The sequence below is a fragment of the Myotis lucifugus genome, unplaced genomic scaffold (assembly GCF_000147115.1).
Source record: "Myotis lucifugus unplaced genomic scaffold, Myoluc2.0 scaffold_15, whole genome shotgun sequence".
Lineage (NCBI taxonomy): Eukaryota > Metazoa > Chordata > Mammalia > Chiroptera > Vespertilionidae > Myotis > Myotis lucifugus.
The window spans coordinates 1,889,070-1,903,711 of NW_005871063.1; the positions used below are offsets into that span (position 1 = coordinate 1,889,070).

Sequence of the window (14,642 nt, forward strand, 5' to 3'; positions counted from 1 at the left end):
AACCAGCCGTCCCGTTAGCCACACGCATGCGCGGGCGGGTGCCGAGGGTCCTGCTGCAGGGCTTGCCCGGTGTCAGGGGCGTCTCGTCGTTCCGTCCCGTTCACGCCCTTTTGGAGGCGGCGGCAGGCCTGCCCGCACCGCTGGCGCCGAGAGCTGAGTTGCCGGGTGTTTCTCTGCTGTCAGTGCCCGTGAACAGACGTCCACTTTTCGGAGGCTCCGGCGATGCTCGTCGAGGCCCCCGCCCTGTTTCCCGGAGCCCAGATAACGGGGTCGCCCAGCAGGAGGAGGGAAGGCCCGGCTGAGGGGCGCGCGCCGGGACCCCTGTAGGGTGGCTGCCTCGGGACGGCATCCTTCCCGCACTGTTCATTCATTTCTCTCTCTTTTTTATTCTTGATGTAGCAGAGTAAGCAGGAAATCCACAGGAGGTCCGCTCGGCTCCGCAACACCAAGTACAAGTCCGCTCCCGCTGCTGAGAAGAAGGTTTCCACCAAAGGAAAAGGGAGAAGACACATTTTTAAATTAAAAAACGTAAGGTGGTTGTGGATAGTGTTTGTGTGTGTGTGTGTGTGTCCGCTGTCATGGCGTTGTGTGCAATCTGTCCTGCCACTGCCTGCATCCCACCGTGACCTTCCTCCTTGGTGGTGACCGGGGCGTGGCCCACACTTGCCCGGGGCTTCCCCTCTTTCCAGGAAGCGCGGGTTTTCCTTTTTCCTTTTCCTCTGGGGGGTACACAGTAGGCGTCTAGAGGAAACGTGCGCCTGGGATGCGCCTTATTGGCTTCTTGATGCAAAGGCTCATGGTATGGCCAAGGACAGTAGGAAACCCTTTTTTCCTTTTTTAAAGATCTGAGTAAATAATACTGGAACTTGTTTACGCATTTGTTATTTTAGACCCAGAAAAAAAATGTATTTTACTGACTTAGGATCAGTTTGATGAATACGAATTAAAATTATGCTAAACCTTTCCCTGTTCTGCTGTAAGAAAACAGATTGTTGAAAGACTGGTGGTGGGGGTGGTTGCAAGCACATTTTCAGTGCAGTAAGTTCTCGTGATCTTTGTAAACACAAGGGGACATGGTCAGACGCAGTGGACAATGCGTTGTAGGCAGCTTTTTAAATCCTCAGTGTGACATTTCCTTTCAGAACAGGAACGACTGGCTGACCAGTAAAGGCATATCCACTCATAAAACACAAAGGGGCCTCCAGGATATTGTACAGATGGTGGATTCTTTTCTTACTAAGAGTAGTTGTCTCTAATTCATTTAAGATTTTAATAATTTAATTTTCTAAAAATGAGTCATTTGTTGGCTAGACAAAACATGTTAAGTAAATATTCATTTGATTATTTATAGTTGTATCACTTAAACATGTTTTATTCTTAAGTATGATAGACTATATTCTCTGCAATTATTTCAGTATCAATTTTTCTAGCAAACTCTTCCAGGATGATACCAAAGACATATTTTGGGGAGGCCTGCTTTCTCTGTTGTGGCATAAAAGAGTATATTTCAGCTTAAAAACAGATTTCAGTGGTGGGTGGATGGTGGCAGATTAATAAGAACTCCCAAGAAAGTTTCTTTTAGCCTTAGTGCAGGCTTGCTAGAAAATGGGTTCTGATAATATCTCACGTGTCATAGCTGGTTCCATAGTCAGGTTGAGACGGAAAATGTCATCAAGGAAGCACTTTCTCACTTAGTGCTCACCCATTTTTTATTTCATTTCTGTCATGCTCAGGCAATATATTTTTATACCTAAAATGTTAAAATGTAATAAAGCTCGGAAAGGGCTTGTGTTAGCTCTCAGCAGCATAATCAGAAGCTTGTCCTCTAGTTCCCAGCCATTTTTAAGCGAATGATAGCAGAAATAGCAGTGGAAATATTCATATTGCACTTGGCAACAACATTCAGAAAATCATTTGTCTTTTTGCAGTTTTTGTCACCAAACAACAAATTTAGTATTTCTTAAATTACAGAACTCTCATATATGGTTGGAAAAAATGCCTATATACACACATACACAGTATGAATGTGCTAATAATTTTACCTTTTTTTTTCATAGCCCATCAAAGCGCCTGAGTCAGTTTCCACCATAATCACTGCAGAATCAATCTTCTACAAGGTAAACACCTGTAGAGTTACTGGGGACGATTTGGGCCTACTGTATAATGTGCTACTAAAACGTTGGGTGGGTCTGAAGGTCTGTGTGATTGTGTTTTTTATTCTTCTCTAAGCTGTTTCTCCCGGAGGTAGGTGTTATAAAACATCTCACTCAGAGCTGAGATGGTAGGGGAAGTTGCCTGTTGAAATATGATGAGGATCTTGAGAATTTCTTAACATAGATCCCGAGAATCATTTTTAAAATACCAGTGTATGGTGTGGAGCTATGAGAGTGAGCCATCCTAGACAATGTGATGGCACTGAAGAGTGAGAAGGACAGAGGCAGGATTTAGACTCGTAGAGGATGTCTAATGGGTAGTCAGCACTGGGATTCTAAAATGCCTTTAAGCAGAAGTGGGAGGATAAGGGCAGTGGGGAGTAGCACCTACTGGAAGTCCATGGTGAGACAGAGGGAGTCCAAGAATCCTCACCTGAGGAGATATATATATATATATATATATATATATATATATATATATATATATAATTAGTGATATATAGTGAGAGTAGAACGGGGTGGGGGGAAGAGAGAAACATCTATGTGAGAAAGACATCAATTGGTTGCCTCCCGCACATGCCCTGACCAAGACGGAAATTTAAACTGTAACCCAGGTACAGTTTAAATTTGACTGGGAATCAAACCCATGACCCTTCGGTGCAAGGGCCGAAACTCCAACCACTGAGCACCACTGGCCAGGGCTCTCTGATGTTTCTTCATCTATATTATATAGATTCTATAAAATAGGGATTGTAAATAGAAACTACTCATTTGGTCAAGTGAGATCATGTATATCAAGTGAGAGTAAGCACCTGACTCTCAGTGAATAGGAACAATTATCATCATCACATTTTCAAATGTGTGTGTTATTTTCACAGCTAAACACAGAGTTTACAGATTAAGTCCAGGAGCAACTGACTAAGCTAAGAACTTCATGTACTAATGATTTTTAGGCAGGTGTTGATGGAAAGCACGAGACATGTTATTGCAAGTGTTAGTAACCAGCAGGTAGGGGAATGTGGCCCACATTGACTCTACGCCCACATAATGATCCAGATGCAACAGTCACCCTCGGACATATGGATAAAGCGTCCAGGAGAAACTCCTGGTCTGTCAGGTGCTCATGTCACAACTCAGTTACTGGAAATATTTTCTCAGAATCATTTTTGTGGTTTAGGTTCGCACCCCAGCAGCTTTATCTGCTGCCAAGGCCCTATTTTGAGGGAAGCAGCAATGAATCACCCTTGCAGGCTGGTTCCTGCACCCACCTAAGGAAGTGCTGAGTGTCATAAATATTTGGATCAGCTATTATGGATGTTCAAATGAGAGATTACTTCCAGTTCAAGACCCAGGGAAGAGGACATAGGGTAGAAGGCAGAGGCAGAGTTATAAGGGTTCTAAACACAAAATATGCACAGGTTAGTTAGTTGGGTATGAAGTAGAGTATGGATAAGACATGAACCCTTGAATGCCAGAAATACCAGTAACTGTCTTGTGGGAGAATATCAGAGAAGAGGAAGGGAGGAGACAGCTGCCAGTGAGGCTGGGGAAAGGTATGGTAAATTGAGGGTAAAAACCTACCCTGAAGACCTATTACAATCAGAAGAGCTTCTATTATTTCTTTGGCTTCAGTTTGTAGTATCTCTTTTCCCTAATTGATGGTTGAGGAGGAAGGTATATAGAGCATATTTTCACCAGATAAGCACTGATTTTCAAGCCAGTATAGAAACAGACCGCTGAGCTAGTGTAGGAACCTCAGCTGCAGCAAGTCACTTAGCAGCACTTCTACAGCTCAATTTTTCTAGCCAAAAAAATAGGGACAGTATTGTTGTGATAGAAAAAGTATTTTTATAAGCACATTTTCTCCAGATGCAAGTTGTGTGTGTGTAAAATTTTTTTCATTCAAAAGTGAAACAATTTTAGAATTGGCATCAACCATATACACATCAGTTTATCAGTCCCTCTCAGAGCTCTTTTACTGACCACTTTGAAAACTCTTGCTTTTACATTAAGGAAGTTTCCATTCATAGCTCTGGTGCTGTTCTATTTATTTTAAATGTGGGATTATCTTCTATTTCCACCAGGGGGTATATTACCAAATTGGAGATGTTGTTTCTGTGATTGATGAGCAAGATGGGAAATCCTACTATGCCCAGATCCGGGGTTTTATCCAGGACCAGTACTGTGAGAAGAGCGCAGGCCTGACGTGGCTCATCCCCACTCTTTCTAGCCCCACGGACCGATTCGATCCTGCATCCTACATCATAGGTGAGTTTGTCAAATGGTACAGGTCCTTGGACCCAGGTAAGTCTCTGTTATTAGGTATAAGAATGCATTAGTCTGCTCAGGCCACCATAACAAAATACCACAGACTGAATGGCTTAAACAACAGAAATTTATTTTCTCATTGTTCTGGAAGCTGGAAGTCCAAGATGAAGGTGCTCTCAGCGTTAGTTGCTGGTGGAGCTCTCTTCCTGGCTTGTGGACTGTCACCTTCTTGTTGTACACAGTCCTTCTTCAGTCTCTTCTTATAAGAACATCAATCCTGGCGGGTTAGGGTTCCACCCTCATGACCTCATTTAACCTTAATAACCTCCCTAAGCCCTGTCTCCAAATGCCATCATTTGAGGGTTAGGGCTTCAACATATGGATTAGGGAGGGGTACAATTCAGTCCATAACAAAGAAGCGTAAGTACCATTAAGTACACATAGAGAGCTTTATAGAAAACAGAGAAACATTTTATACAGCTGGGCTTTGAGTGCTGTCAGTTGTTTAGAGTTAGGCCTGTATGCACCTACTAAAAAGTAATGTGGATAAAATTTTTTTAAGTGACCCAAGATTAAACTATTAAAAGAATTTATTGCTCAGGAACTAGGTTATTTAGGTTACTTATAAAAATCTACTAAAAATAGTTTCTTAAGGAACTATCACAGTTATTTCTAGAATCTTACATATTCTCAATATGCATCCTTCTTCATGTCACACATAATCATTCTAGACCAGCCGTGGGCAAACTACGGCCCTCGGGCCGGATACGGCCTGTTTGAAATGAATAAAACTAAAAAAAAAAAAGACCGTACCCTTTTATGTAATGATGTTTACTTTGAATTTATATTAGTTCACACAAACACTCCATCCATGCTTTTGTTCCGGCCCTCCGCTCCAGTTTAAGAACCCATTGTGGCCCTCGAGTCAAAAAGTTTGCCCACCCCTATTCTAGACCAAGCATGTCAAACTCAAAGGCTAACAGGGGCCAAATAAACGAGGTTTAAGTGTATGTGGGCCACAAAAAAACAAAAGCTTCAATTTTCATAGAAACGTAAGTTTATTTCGATAGAGACATGCTGAATACAAAGGGCTGAAATAAATGAGTAATCGTTAACAGAAAATAATAGAACATTTTAATAAAAATTAATATTTTTTCTTGAACATTAACTTACCAGACACTGAATAACTGCACAAATTAGTAAGTGTAACGCAAATAAACCTATTTTTCTTATTCTCCAAAAGCAAAATATTTCCTATTGCGCACACCAAACAAGTCAGTACAAGACTAATGACGTGGCAATCGGCTGCTAAAATATTCGCTGCTAGTATTAGAGGAGAGAAATGGTGCATCTGCATGTAAGGGAAATGAATGCAACACGATTATAGTAATCAGTCATTAGCGAACGTTGTAGTTCTTTATTAATAATTATGTATAACGATATTGTAAAAATTAAGTTACAAAATTTTTATTAAAACGTTTCTTACATCCCATTATATTGTCTGGGCCGCAAGTTTGACATGCTTGTTCTAGACCTTTTATAACACATCATTGTCGATCTTTGAAATGGCAGCCACTGTACTCTGACTAATTTCAGTGCTGCCAAAAGAAATGGTACAAATAATTCTTTATGTAGACTCACAAGAAGTTACTGAGTAATTCAATTTTGAAAGTATTCAGAGTTCTGTAACTCTGAACTTTGTAACCTTTCTGCAATGGGCATGGGTTACTTTTGCACTGAGGAAAAAACACAACATTTTTTAGGGAGAACTCAGGGACAAATAACATTTCACTGTTATTGTCTCCTGCATGTCAAGTTTGATACATGACCAGTTTTCTGCTTATCTTATATAATAAAAGCCTAATATGCTAAGTGTCCGGTCAGCCGGTCAGCCATTTAACCAATCAAAGCGTAATCTATAATGATATAAGCGTAATATGCTAATTAGACTGGACGTCCTCCCAAACGACCTTCCAGATGAAGCTGGGTCCTGGGTGCCTGCTGGCGGCCAGAGGGAAGCTCAGGTCCTGGGTGCCAGAGGGATAGCAGGTGCCAGCAGCCTGGGGAAAGAAGGACTACTCTTGCACAAATTTCGTGCATCAGGCCTCTAGTATGCTCATGATATGCTGAGGCTGCTCAACCACTTGCTATGATGGGCACTGACCACCAGGGGGCAGACAGTTGACCAGTCGACCAGTTGCTATGACATGCACTGACTACCAGTGGGCAGATGCTCCGACCGGTAGGTTAGCTTGCTGCTGGTGTCCGGTTGATCGGGACTGAGCGAGACAGGCCAGACACACCCTGGAGCCCTCCCGTGATACCTCCCCGGCTGGCCAACCTCCAGTGTTCCTCCTCGGCCCCAGTAGTGCACCGGTTGTGTCCCTCACCCTGGCCTGCCCCCTCTCGCAATCCAGGATCCCTCAGGGGATGTCGGAGAGCCGGTTTTGGCAGAATGACCAGTTGCTATGACGCCCACACCACCAGGGGACAAATGCTCAACGCAGGAGCTGCCCCCTGGTGGTCAGTGCACTCCCATAGGGGAGCACCACTCAGCCAGAAGCCGGGCTCATAGCTGGCGAGCACAGTGGTGGTGGCGGGAGCCTCTCCTGTCTCCATGGCTGCGCTAAGGATGCCCCACTGATGAACATCCCCGTGGGGAGCGAGCCTAAGCCATCAGTCAGACATTCCCCGAGGCTGGGCTGAGGGACCCCCTCCCCCTGAGTGCACGAATTACGGGCCTCTACCTGATCGATTGGATAGGATTGTCAGCAGAGGCAGTGATATGACAGAATTTCCTCCAGCTCCTCTCCCACCTCTTCCTCTTCCTCAGATGCCAGAGCACAACCTCGGGGGCCAGACTGTCTGGGTTCGTAGCCTATACACTTACTAGCTGTGTGATGTTGGGCAAGTTCCTTAGTCCTTGTCTCATTTTCCTCATATGTAAAATGGAAATAATAATAGTGCCTACCACAGAGGGCTTTGCGAGGATTCAATGTATTGATATGTGTCAGTACTAAGAACAGTGCGGGCATATATAATAAACACTGTATAAGGCTAAATATTATTTTTTTAAGATTCCTTTCTATATTGAGTCACTGTTTTGGGGAGAATGCTATATTCCTTAAGCAGTTAAAATAGAAAAAATGATGAGTAACTTCATAGTAATATATGTTCCAAGGACTAACGTCAGGTACGACCAGACTGGTTTCTCCTAGTGTCTAGGTATTTTAACATTTTATGATAATGATATCCATGTTCAAAATGTGTTTAACTTTTCCATTGGCGCCTTTAGGACCAGAGGAGGATCTTCCCAGGAAGATGGAATACTTGGAGTTTGTTTGTCATGCACCCTCTGAATATTTCAAGTCACTTTCATCACCATTTCCCACAATTCCCACCAGACCAGAAAAGGGCTATATATGGACTCATGTTGGACCTACTCCTGCAATAACTATTAAGGAAACAGTTGCCAACCATTTGTAGTTTAAAAAGTAAAACTGGATTTCCAGTTATCGTCTATTCATATTACTACAAGATATGCCACATGTTCATTTAATGAAATTCTTAGATGGAAAAATGACTAAAAAGTTTTTCCCTACCACACAATAATCATTAGTTTATTTATTACTAGTCACTTGGAAAACAAAAAAGGATAGAAAAGAATTAAATATATTTTGAAGTTAAATGTTACAGTCTGCATGGGTATCTTCCCAAGGAGACCATTAGAAACAGTGTCTATTTTTTATCCATAATTTATTTATAGAAACTCATAAAATGGATTGTATTTTTCTATAAGGACAAAATAGGAATTAAGGTTTGGATTTCTGATGGACTTAACTCAATAAAATGTAGCTATGACCAGTTTATCTGTCACAAAGTTACACAAACTTCTGTATAGGAAATGTCAGACTGCTGGCTGCTTTAACCTGAAGGAAAGTGATCGGTGGATAATTTTATTAGCTCAGGCCGTTCAAATTTGCATCTAATTCTTCTGTAGCAAAGAGGGATTCAGAATCATTTTGTTGATCTTAATATCAGTTATCAGTCAAAACAAGCCTTTCAATCAAACCATAAGATTTTATAGTGCAGACAGTTAACTTCACTAAAGCACACAGGAAACACTGACAGTTGAGGTACCCCACTTGGTCCTTTCTTGACCATTAGAACAGCCATTAGTCATAAAAATGATTAATAGGTCAACTATAATTGAAAAATTTTAAATTTTTTGTAATTAAAAATAAAGGTTTAATAGATTGTTAGCATTGATATCTAAAGAAGTCTACCCCAAAGTTAAACCACCTGCTATAAACTCATAATAATGTGCTTAAAGCAATACATTGGATTTAGAAGGCCTGTTGTTTGTGACATTTCCCAGAATTCAGGTACAGGTTTCCTTCAAGTGCAAGTCAGTGAAGTCAGGGTGCAACAGTGTGAAATGGGAGGAAGTGGAGATTGTGCACACTTGCCTCCTCTTCTGACTTAGCATTTTTTAACCCAGAAGAATTTGTCAGGACCTAATTTAATCAGAATGATTTTGAAATGTAGCACTATTAACTGTTACCCCTTTCTACCCATGTATGGTTTGTGTGTTAGAAGGAAGCAGCTGGAGATAGTTTTATGTCCATAGTTAGCTCTCTGTAGTTATCTTTCTGTTCACAAAAATTATAGTAAAATTGATTGTAAATACCATTGTAAATAACTATCTAAATGCTAATGTTCAATGTATTTTAAATGTATTAAAATGTATTTTAAAAAACACATTTTAATACAATGTATTTTTCACTATGTATTTTCCACAATGTATTAAAATGTATTTTTGCAATGTATTTACTTTTGGTTTATTTCATTTAAACAAATAGGGCTTTCTATCAAAAATGGTATACACAGAAAACAGCAGTGTTGTAGTATTCATAAGTTGGAGGGACAGCTTCCTCATCAATATATAATAGATTTTAAGAAAATCAAAGTGGCTGATTGATAAAATGAACACTTAATGCAAGATATTTATTAAAATCAGGAAATATTTTAAAACCAGAGTATATACTGACTTTATAAATATATAAATACTTGTAGTATCATTTATTTTATTTTTTTGTTGCTGCATCTTTTAAAATAGGTTGAATTTTTACTTTCTTCCTTAACAAACACCGATGGCTCCCATTGCTTACAGGGTAGATTCATACCTATTTTCCTGTTGTCAAAGGCCTGCCCCAGTCTAGTCCCAACCTGGTCTCCCCCTTCTTACCACCACTGAAATGTTCCCTGGACACTCTCCTCATTTTCCTGACTCTGAGTTCTTGTTCATACTGTTTTCTCCAACTCCACCACACAACAAGGGCTTTTCTTCTTTTCTCCCCCATATCCCGAATCAATTCATTGTTTTTATTGTATCTATAAAATAGCACAAACAAGTCTGAAGAACCATGCAGCATCTTGCAGCTTAGATCCTATTCAGCCTGCTGAACTGTTCCTTTTTCAGGAACATGGATACCATGCAAAATTCTGATAACCTTGTTACCACCTATTGTGGCTCACTTAGGGCCCTCAACTCTGTCTCTCCATGGGACCTTCCAGATTCCCTTGGCTCCTTTAAATCAATCTCTATTTTATTCTGTTATATTGCATTTAAATTTCTACTTCTGTTGGCCCCACCCCCACCCCTGTGTTTCCTGGGGGCAGAGATGGTGTGTTTTACTTACTCAGCTCTGCAACTCCCCCAGCACCTAATCCAGTTCCTGGCTTATGGGAGGAGCTGAGTGTAGAGTTCACATTTGATGTTCTTAAGATGGCTATTGATACTTAATACTAGTTCATCGTAACTTTGGCTTAAACTTCAAATTCTCTTGTGAACAGCCACTTCAAGTGGAATTTCAAATTGTTATATTCTACATTAGTATTAGATTGTTTTAATATTGTTTTAACAGGAGGTTCTTAAGATGATCTTTAATGCTCTTACACAAATAAATCTTAACGTGAGTAGCTGAAAAGATTATCCCAAACCATTCAGGTTCTTGGCTTTGAAAGGCTTTCCAGGACTGTTTTCTATAGAGAAGTCTGAAACATAATTGCATCTCAGCCATAAGTAAGTGGAAGCATAAGGGCACTGGGATAAAAATACATATAGTTGTTTTACATGTGTGTGTACATAGATACATAGACATGTTGCACATACTCAGAATGATGTTCTGTCATGGACCAGAAAAGGGAGGGGCATTTTGTGGATTTTGTTTTGCCACCCTGGGCATATTTTAGGAACTGTTTTTACTTCATACCAAATGTGTGAACCATACCTTTTGTAGGAAGGTGTATCTCCTATACCCCAAAAATATAAACCAAGAGGTCAGCTCCAGGGAGAAATAAGGAATGCCTAAGTTATTGTGCCTTTGTGTGTGTTTTCTCTATACTTTTCAGTATTTTCCAACTTTCCTACAATGAGCATATATACACAGACGCATTTGTTTGCAGGCTGCCCAACTGGCGTGGGACCACCAATTTTTACTCCATAAGTTCATTCTTAGAACATTTAATAAATAGTAGCTCTTAAACTCTTGCAAGGGAGATCAACAGCATGCTGAGGAAATAAACTCTGGTGTTTACTTTGATAGATTCACTTAGTAATTCTAGGAAATAACTCAGATGTGACATTTTTCGGCTTCATCAGCCCTGGGCCAGGCAAGGTTTAGCTCTGTGATGAAGGGCACCTGCCTCATCCAAGGTAGAGGCTTGGCAAGCGTGAGAGGTTGGTGCAGGTTCAAGTTTGTCCTTTCTCTCTCCCACTTCAAGTCTATCTTCCCTTCCAGACTGCCTGCCCTGCTGATTTTAGGCCTGGGGCCCAGATGCAGAAGCAAAAGCCTTACACAGACTCTTCCACAGGCTCCCACAATTGTGTCAGGTAACACCTCTCTCACAGCTCCTTTATTCTCTATCAGCGGTTCTCAAACCTGTGGGTCGAGACCCTTTTGTGGGTCAAACGACCCTGTCACAGGGGTCGCCTAAGACCATCCTGCATATCAGATATTTACATTACGATTCATAACAGTAGCAACATTACAGTTATTAAGTAGCAACGAAAATAATTTTATGGTTGGGTCACAACATGAGGAACTGTATTTAAAGGGCCAGAAGGTTGAGAACCACTATTCTATATCATTGCTAGTGTTCTGTTTCTCTGATCAAGTCCTGATGCTGAAATGCTGATAAGTCCCTGCTGTTTTTCATTATAAGCTACGTAGAATTATTTGGCCTTAAAAAAAAACCTATGTATATGTATTACTTTGATATATAACTATGAATATGTATTACTTTGATATGTTTTTTACAATGAAAAGTAATGAAGGAAACCATTTAGACTAGAGAAAGATGAACAGATTATTGGATGATAAAATTAATTTCTATCTGTCACAAAATGTGTATACAAAATTAAAAACCAAACAACTTTTTCTTTTTTCTGTTAAAGAAATGGAATCATTAACTCATATTTCTTATTCAACACAACAGACTGGCATGTAATTACTCAACTACAAGCCAAAAAACTACAATCATAGCCTCAACTTCTTGTAACATCACTATTTCCAATTACTTTAACTTTTATGTTAGAAGCTGGGTAGAAGGGAGGAGGTTTATAACAAAAACATCTATATGCCTTGCCCTGGCCGGGTGGCTCAGTTAGTTGGACTGTGGACCTTACACTGAAAGGTTGTGGGTTTGCTTCCTGGTCAGGGCACATACCTAGGCTGTGGGTTCAAAACCCGGTCGGGGCCAACACAAAAGGCAACCAACTGATGTTTCTCACATCAATGTTTCTCTTTCCCTTCCTCTCTCTCAAATAAATTAAAACACATCCTCAGGCAAGGATTTAAAAAATATATAACAAAAAACCCCACCCCACCTATATACCTAAAATACTTCTCCCCATGGATCTGGAAAGTGTGTGTAAAAAAGAAACAGTAACTTCAGAATGAAGGATGAAGGTGCTGCTGTAAAAATATAATTTTTTAAAAAACACAAATCTTTCAGCCTAGAAATCCTCTCCACAAAGGTAACAGCAGAAGAAAACACTGTTTTATCCACTGAGCATTAAATTGGAGTGATGCTTCCCGCAGGCACTTGGCCGAGGTTGATTGCAAAGACAGAGCTCTCAACCCTTTCTAGAGCCAAACAGATGCAACCCATTGCATATAAGTCCTCAAGATAAACAATAACTAGTTATTAACTGAGAGAACTCGACAGCACCAATAGTTACACACAGTTCTTCCTAACACAACCTGGTAACTGGGGTGAGCACCTACATGAACTAATCATCCAGAGGGTGGGGGGACAAACTCTCTCTATGACAGGAAGTACTGTTACAACCTGGAGCTAGCCTCCTGTGTCCCACAGACACGGGGAGCGGTGCCACCTCCCGATGTTCGTATTGCAAAGAGATGGCTCCCAGGTCGTGGAGAAGGACATTCCTGTTTTTACATAAAGCTGACAGGGCTTATTTAGTTTCTAAAAAGATACATTTCAACGAGACTGAGAAAATACTTGTATTTATAAGTTTTCTAAGGTAGATATTCTGGCAAGAAGGGCGGGGGAGTAAATCTCTTCCCTTATTTTTTTTTCACATGCATGGTTAATGTTTCATTCCTTGAAGAATGGTTCTGAAACATTACACTAAGTCCGACTGAAAGGTAAAGTTTAAAATAGTTTTTATAAAGATATGTTGTAACATATGTAATGACATTGTTCACTCTACAAGATCTCGATCATAAAGCCTATAATACACCTAGTTGGCAGTAGCATCAGGTTTTCCCAGTTGTCAATCATCGTTTTCCTCTTGTCTGCATGGACTTCTTCTCATGAGCTGCTTTCCGCTTTTGTTGCATGACCTCAGAGTCTGTTTTCTCTGAGAGGTAGTCAAGCTATCTCTTTTCTTTTTCCCTTGCTAATTTCCTGGGATTTCTTCATGTTTTTCTGGCGGGCAAGTTCTCGTTGATTTCCATGGACCAAGCCGATCACCACACCGAGCCCGGAAGAGAGCGACTCGGAGAAGCACAGGCTTCCTCGCATGCCTCTCTCCCCTTATTTTTAACAGGAATGAAGCCTCTCATTTGAAGGTCACATTGGCCTTACGGAGCACCCTGTACATTGGGAAGAGGCAGTGGGCAGGTTCTGACACAGGTCCTCGTGGCAGGCCACTGGCATTCTGGTATCTTTGCCAGCGTTTCAAGGTGGAGGCCACGTCAGGGTTTGGGTAGAGACCCGGGGCTGGATTCCATGCTCAGCTCACCCAGAAGCCTTGGGAGGGCACGGCCTGCACAGCCACACCTGGTGACCCTCATCACCGTGGCTGTTAACAGGTCTAAGAGGCCCTGAATTTACTTACAAAGGCCAAAAACTGCTCCTGGGCCAGAGGAAAGCTCATTGTCTGTTCAGTCTCCGCCAGGAGCACTTCTCAGTGCTCTGTGCCTGCAGCATTACAAACATATCTCATTTAATAATCCACCTTCTATCTCAATACGCCATTTTAGGATTTTGCACCTGTGCTGAGATCCTGCTGTCCTCCCCCACCTTTATACCAACGAGTCACAAACACATCAGAATCACCTCTGCGGCTTAAAAAAAGCAAACAGTGCTCGCTTCGGCAGCACATACACTAAAAAAAAAAAAAAAAAAAGGAACGATACAGAGAAGATTAGCATGGTCCCTGCACAAGGATGACACGCAAATTCATGAAGCGTTCTATATAAAAAAGTAATAATAAAAAAGCAAACAAACTGCCACTGCTGCTCCAAGGTTCCCAGCCACCAATTCAATTAGAGCCTCCGAGAGGGAGACTGGGGCCTCACTGGGTTCCAGAGAATCTAGTAAAACCTAAATAGATTTTAAAAACGTTCAAAGTTTCGAGGTGATTCTAAAATGCCCCCAGAAATGAGAAGCACTGCTGAGGCTCGTTCTCTTGTATAGATTCTAAAGTTCAGCTGTTAGAAGCTTGCGTTTCTACAAAGGGAGAAGGAGATCTGCCAGTGTCCTGATTTGGGACAATGTAGGAAGATAATCAAAGGCCTGTTTATACCGTTAACCTCCAAGAAGGTAACTCATCTATCGGGGCCCAGAAAATGGAGGTTCCGTCACGACCTAAATCTGCACCCATCAGGCCGGCCTTACAGGGAGCAGCTGTGCAGCCCCCGGCTCAGCTGCAGGCGGTTGACCTGAGCCCGGACGCAGGCCTCCAGC

The 14,642-nt window shown here is 41.4% G+C and overlaps 1 protein-coding gene and 2 pseudogenes across 1 annotated transcript in view; 2 read left to right on the forward strand and 1 right to left on the reverse strand.

Moving 5' to 3' along the window:
• GATAD1 (GATA zinc finger domain containing 1) overlaps positions 1-9,250 on the forward strand; it is a 15,315-nt gene extending 6,065 nt beyond the window's left edge. The window contains exons 2-5 of the mRNA XM_006085069.2: positions 400-528; positions 2,058-2,117; positions 4,238-4,421; positions 7,717-9,250. Coding sequence (XP_006085131.1) covers positions 400-528; positions 2,058-2,117; positions 4,238-4,421; positions 7,717-7,907 — 564 coding nt within the window. The 3' untranslated portion in view covers positions 7,908-9,250. The remainder of the gene's footprint in view (positions 1-399; positions 529-2,057; positions 2,118-4,237; positions 4,422-7,716) is intronic.
• A 3,978-nt stretch (positions 9,251-13,228) lies between these two features.
• On the reverse strand, positions 13,229-14,064 carry LOC111825161 (annotated as a pseudogene).
• A 7-nt stretch (positions 14,065-14,071) lies between these two features.
• Positions 14,072-14,157, forward strand: LOC111825168 (annotated as a pseudogene).
• The last annotated feature ends 485 nt before the right edge of the window (positions 14,158-14,642 follow it).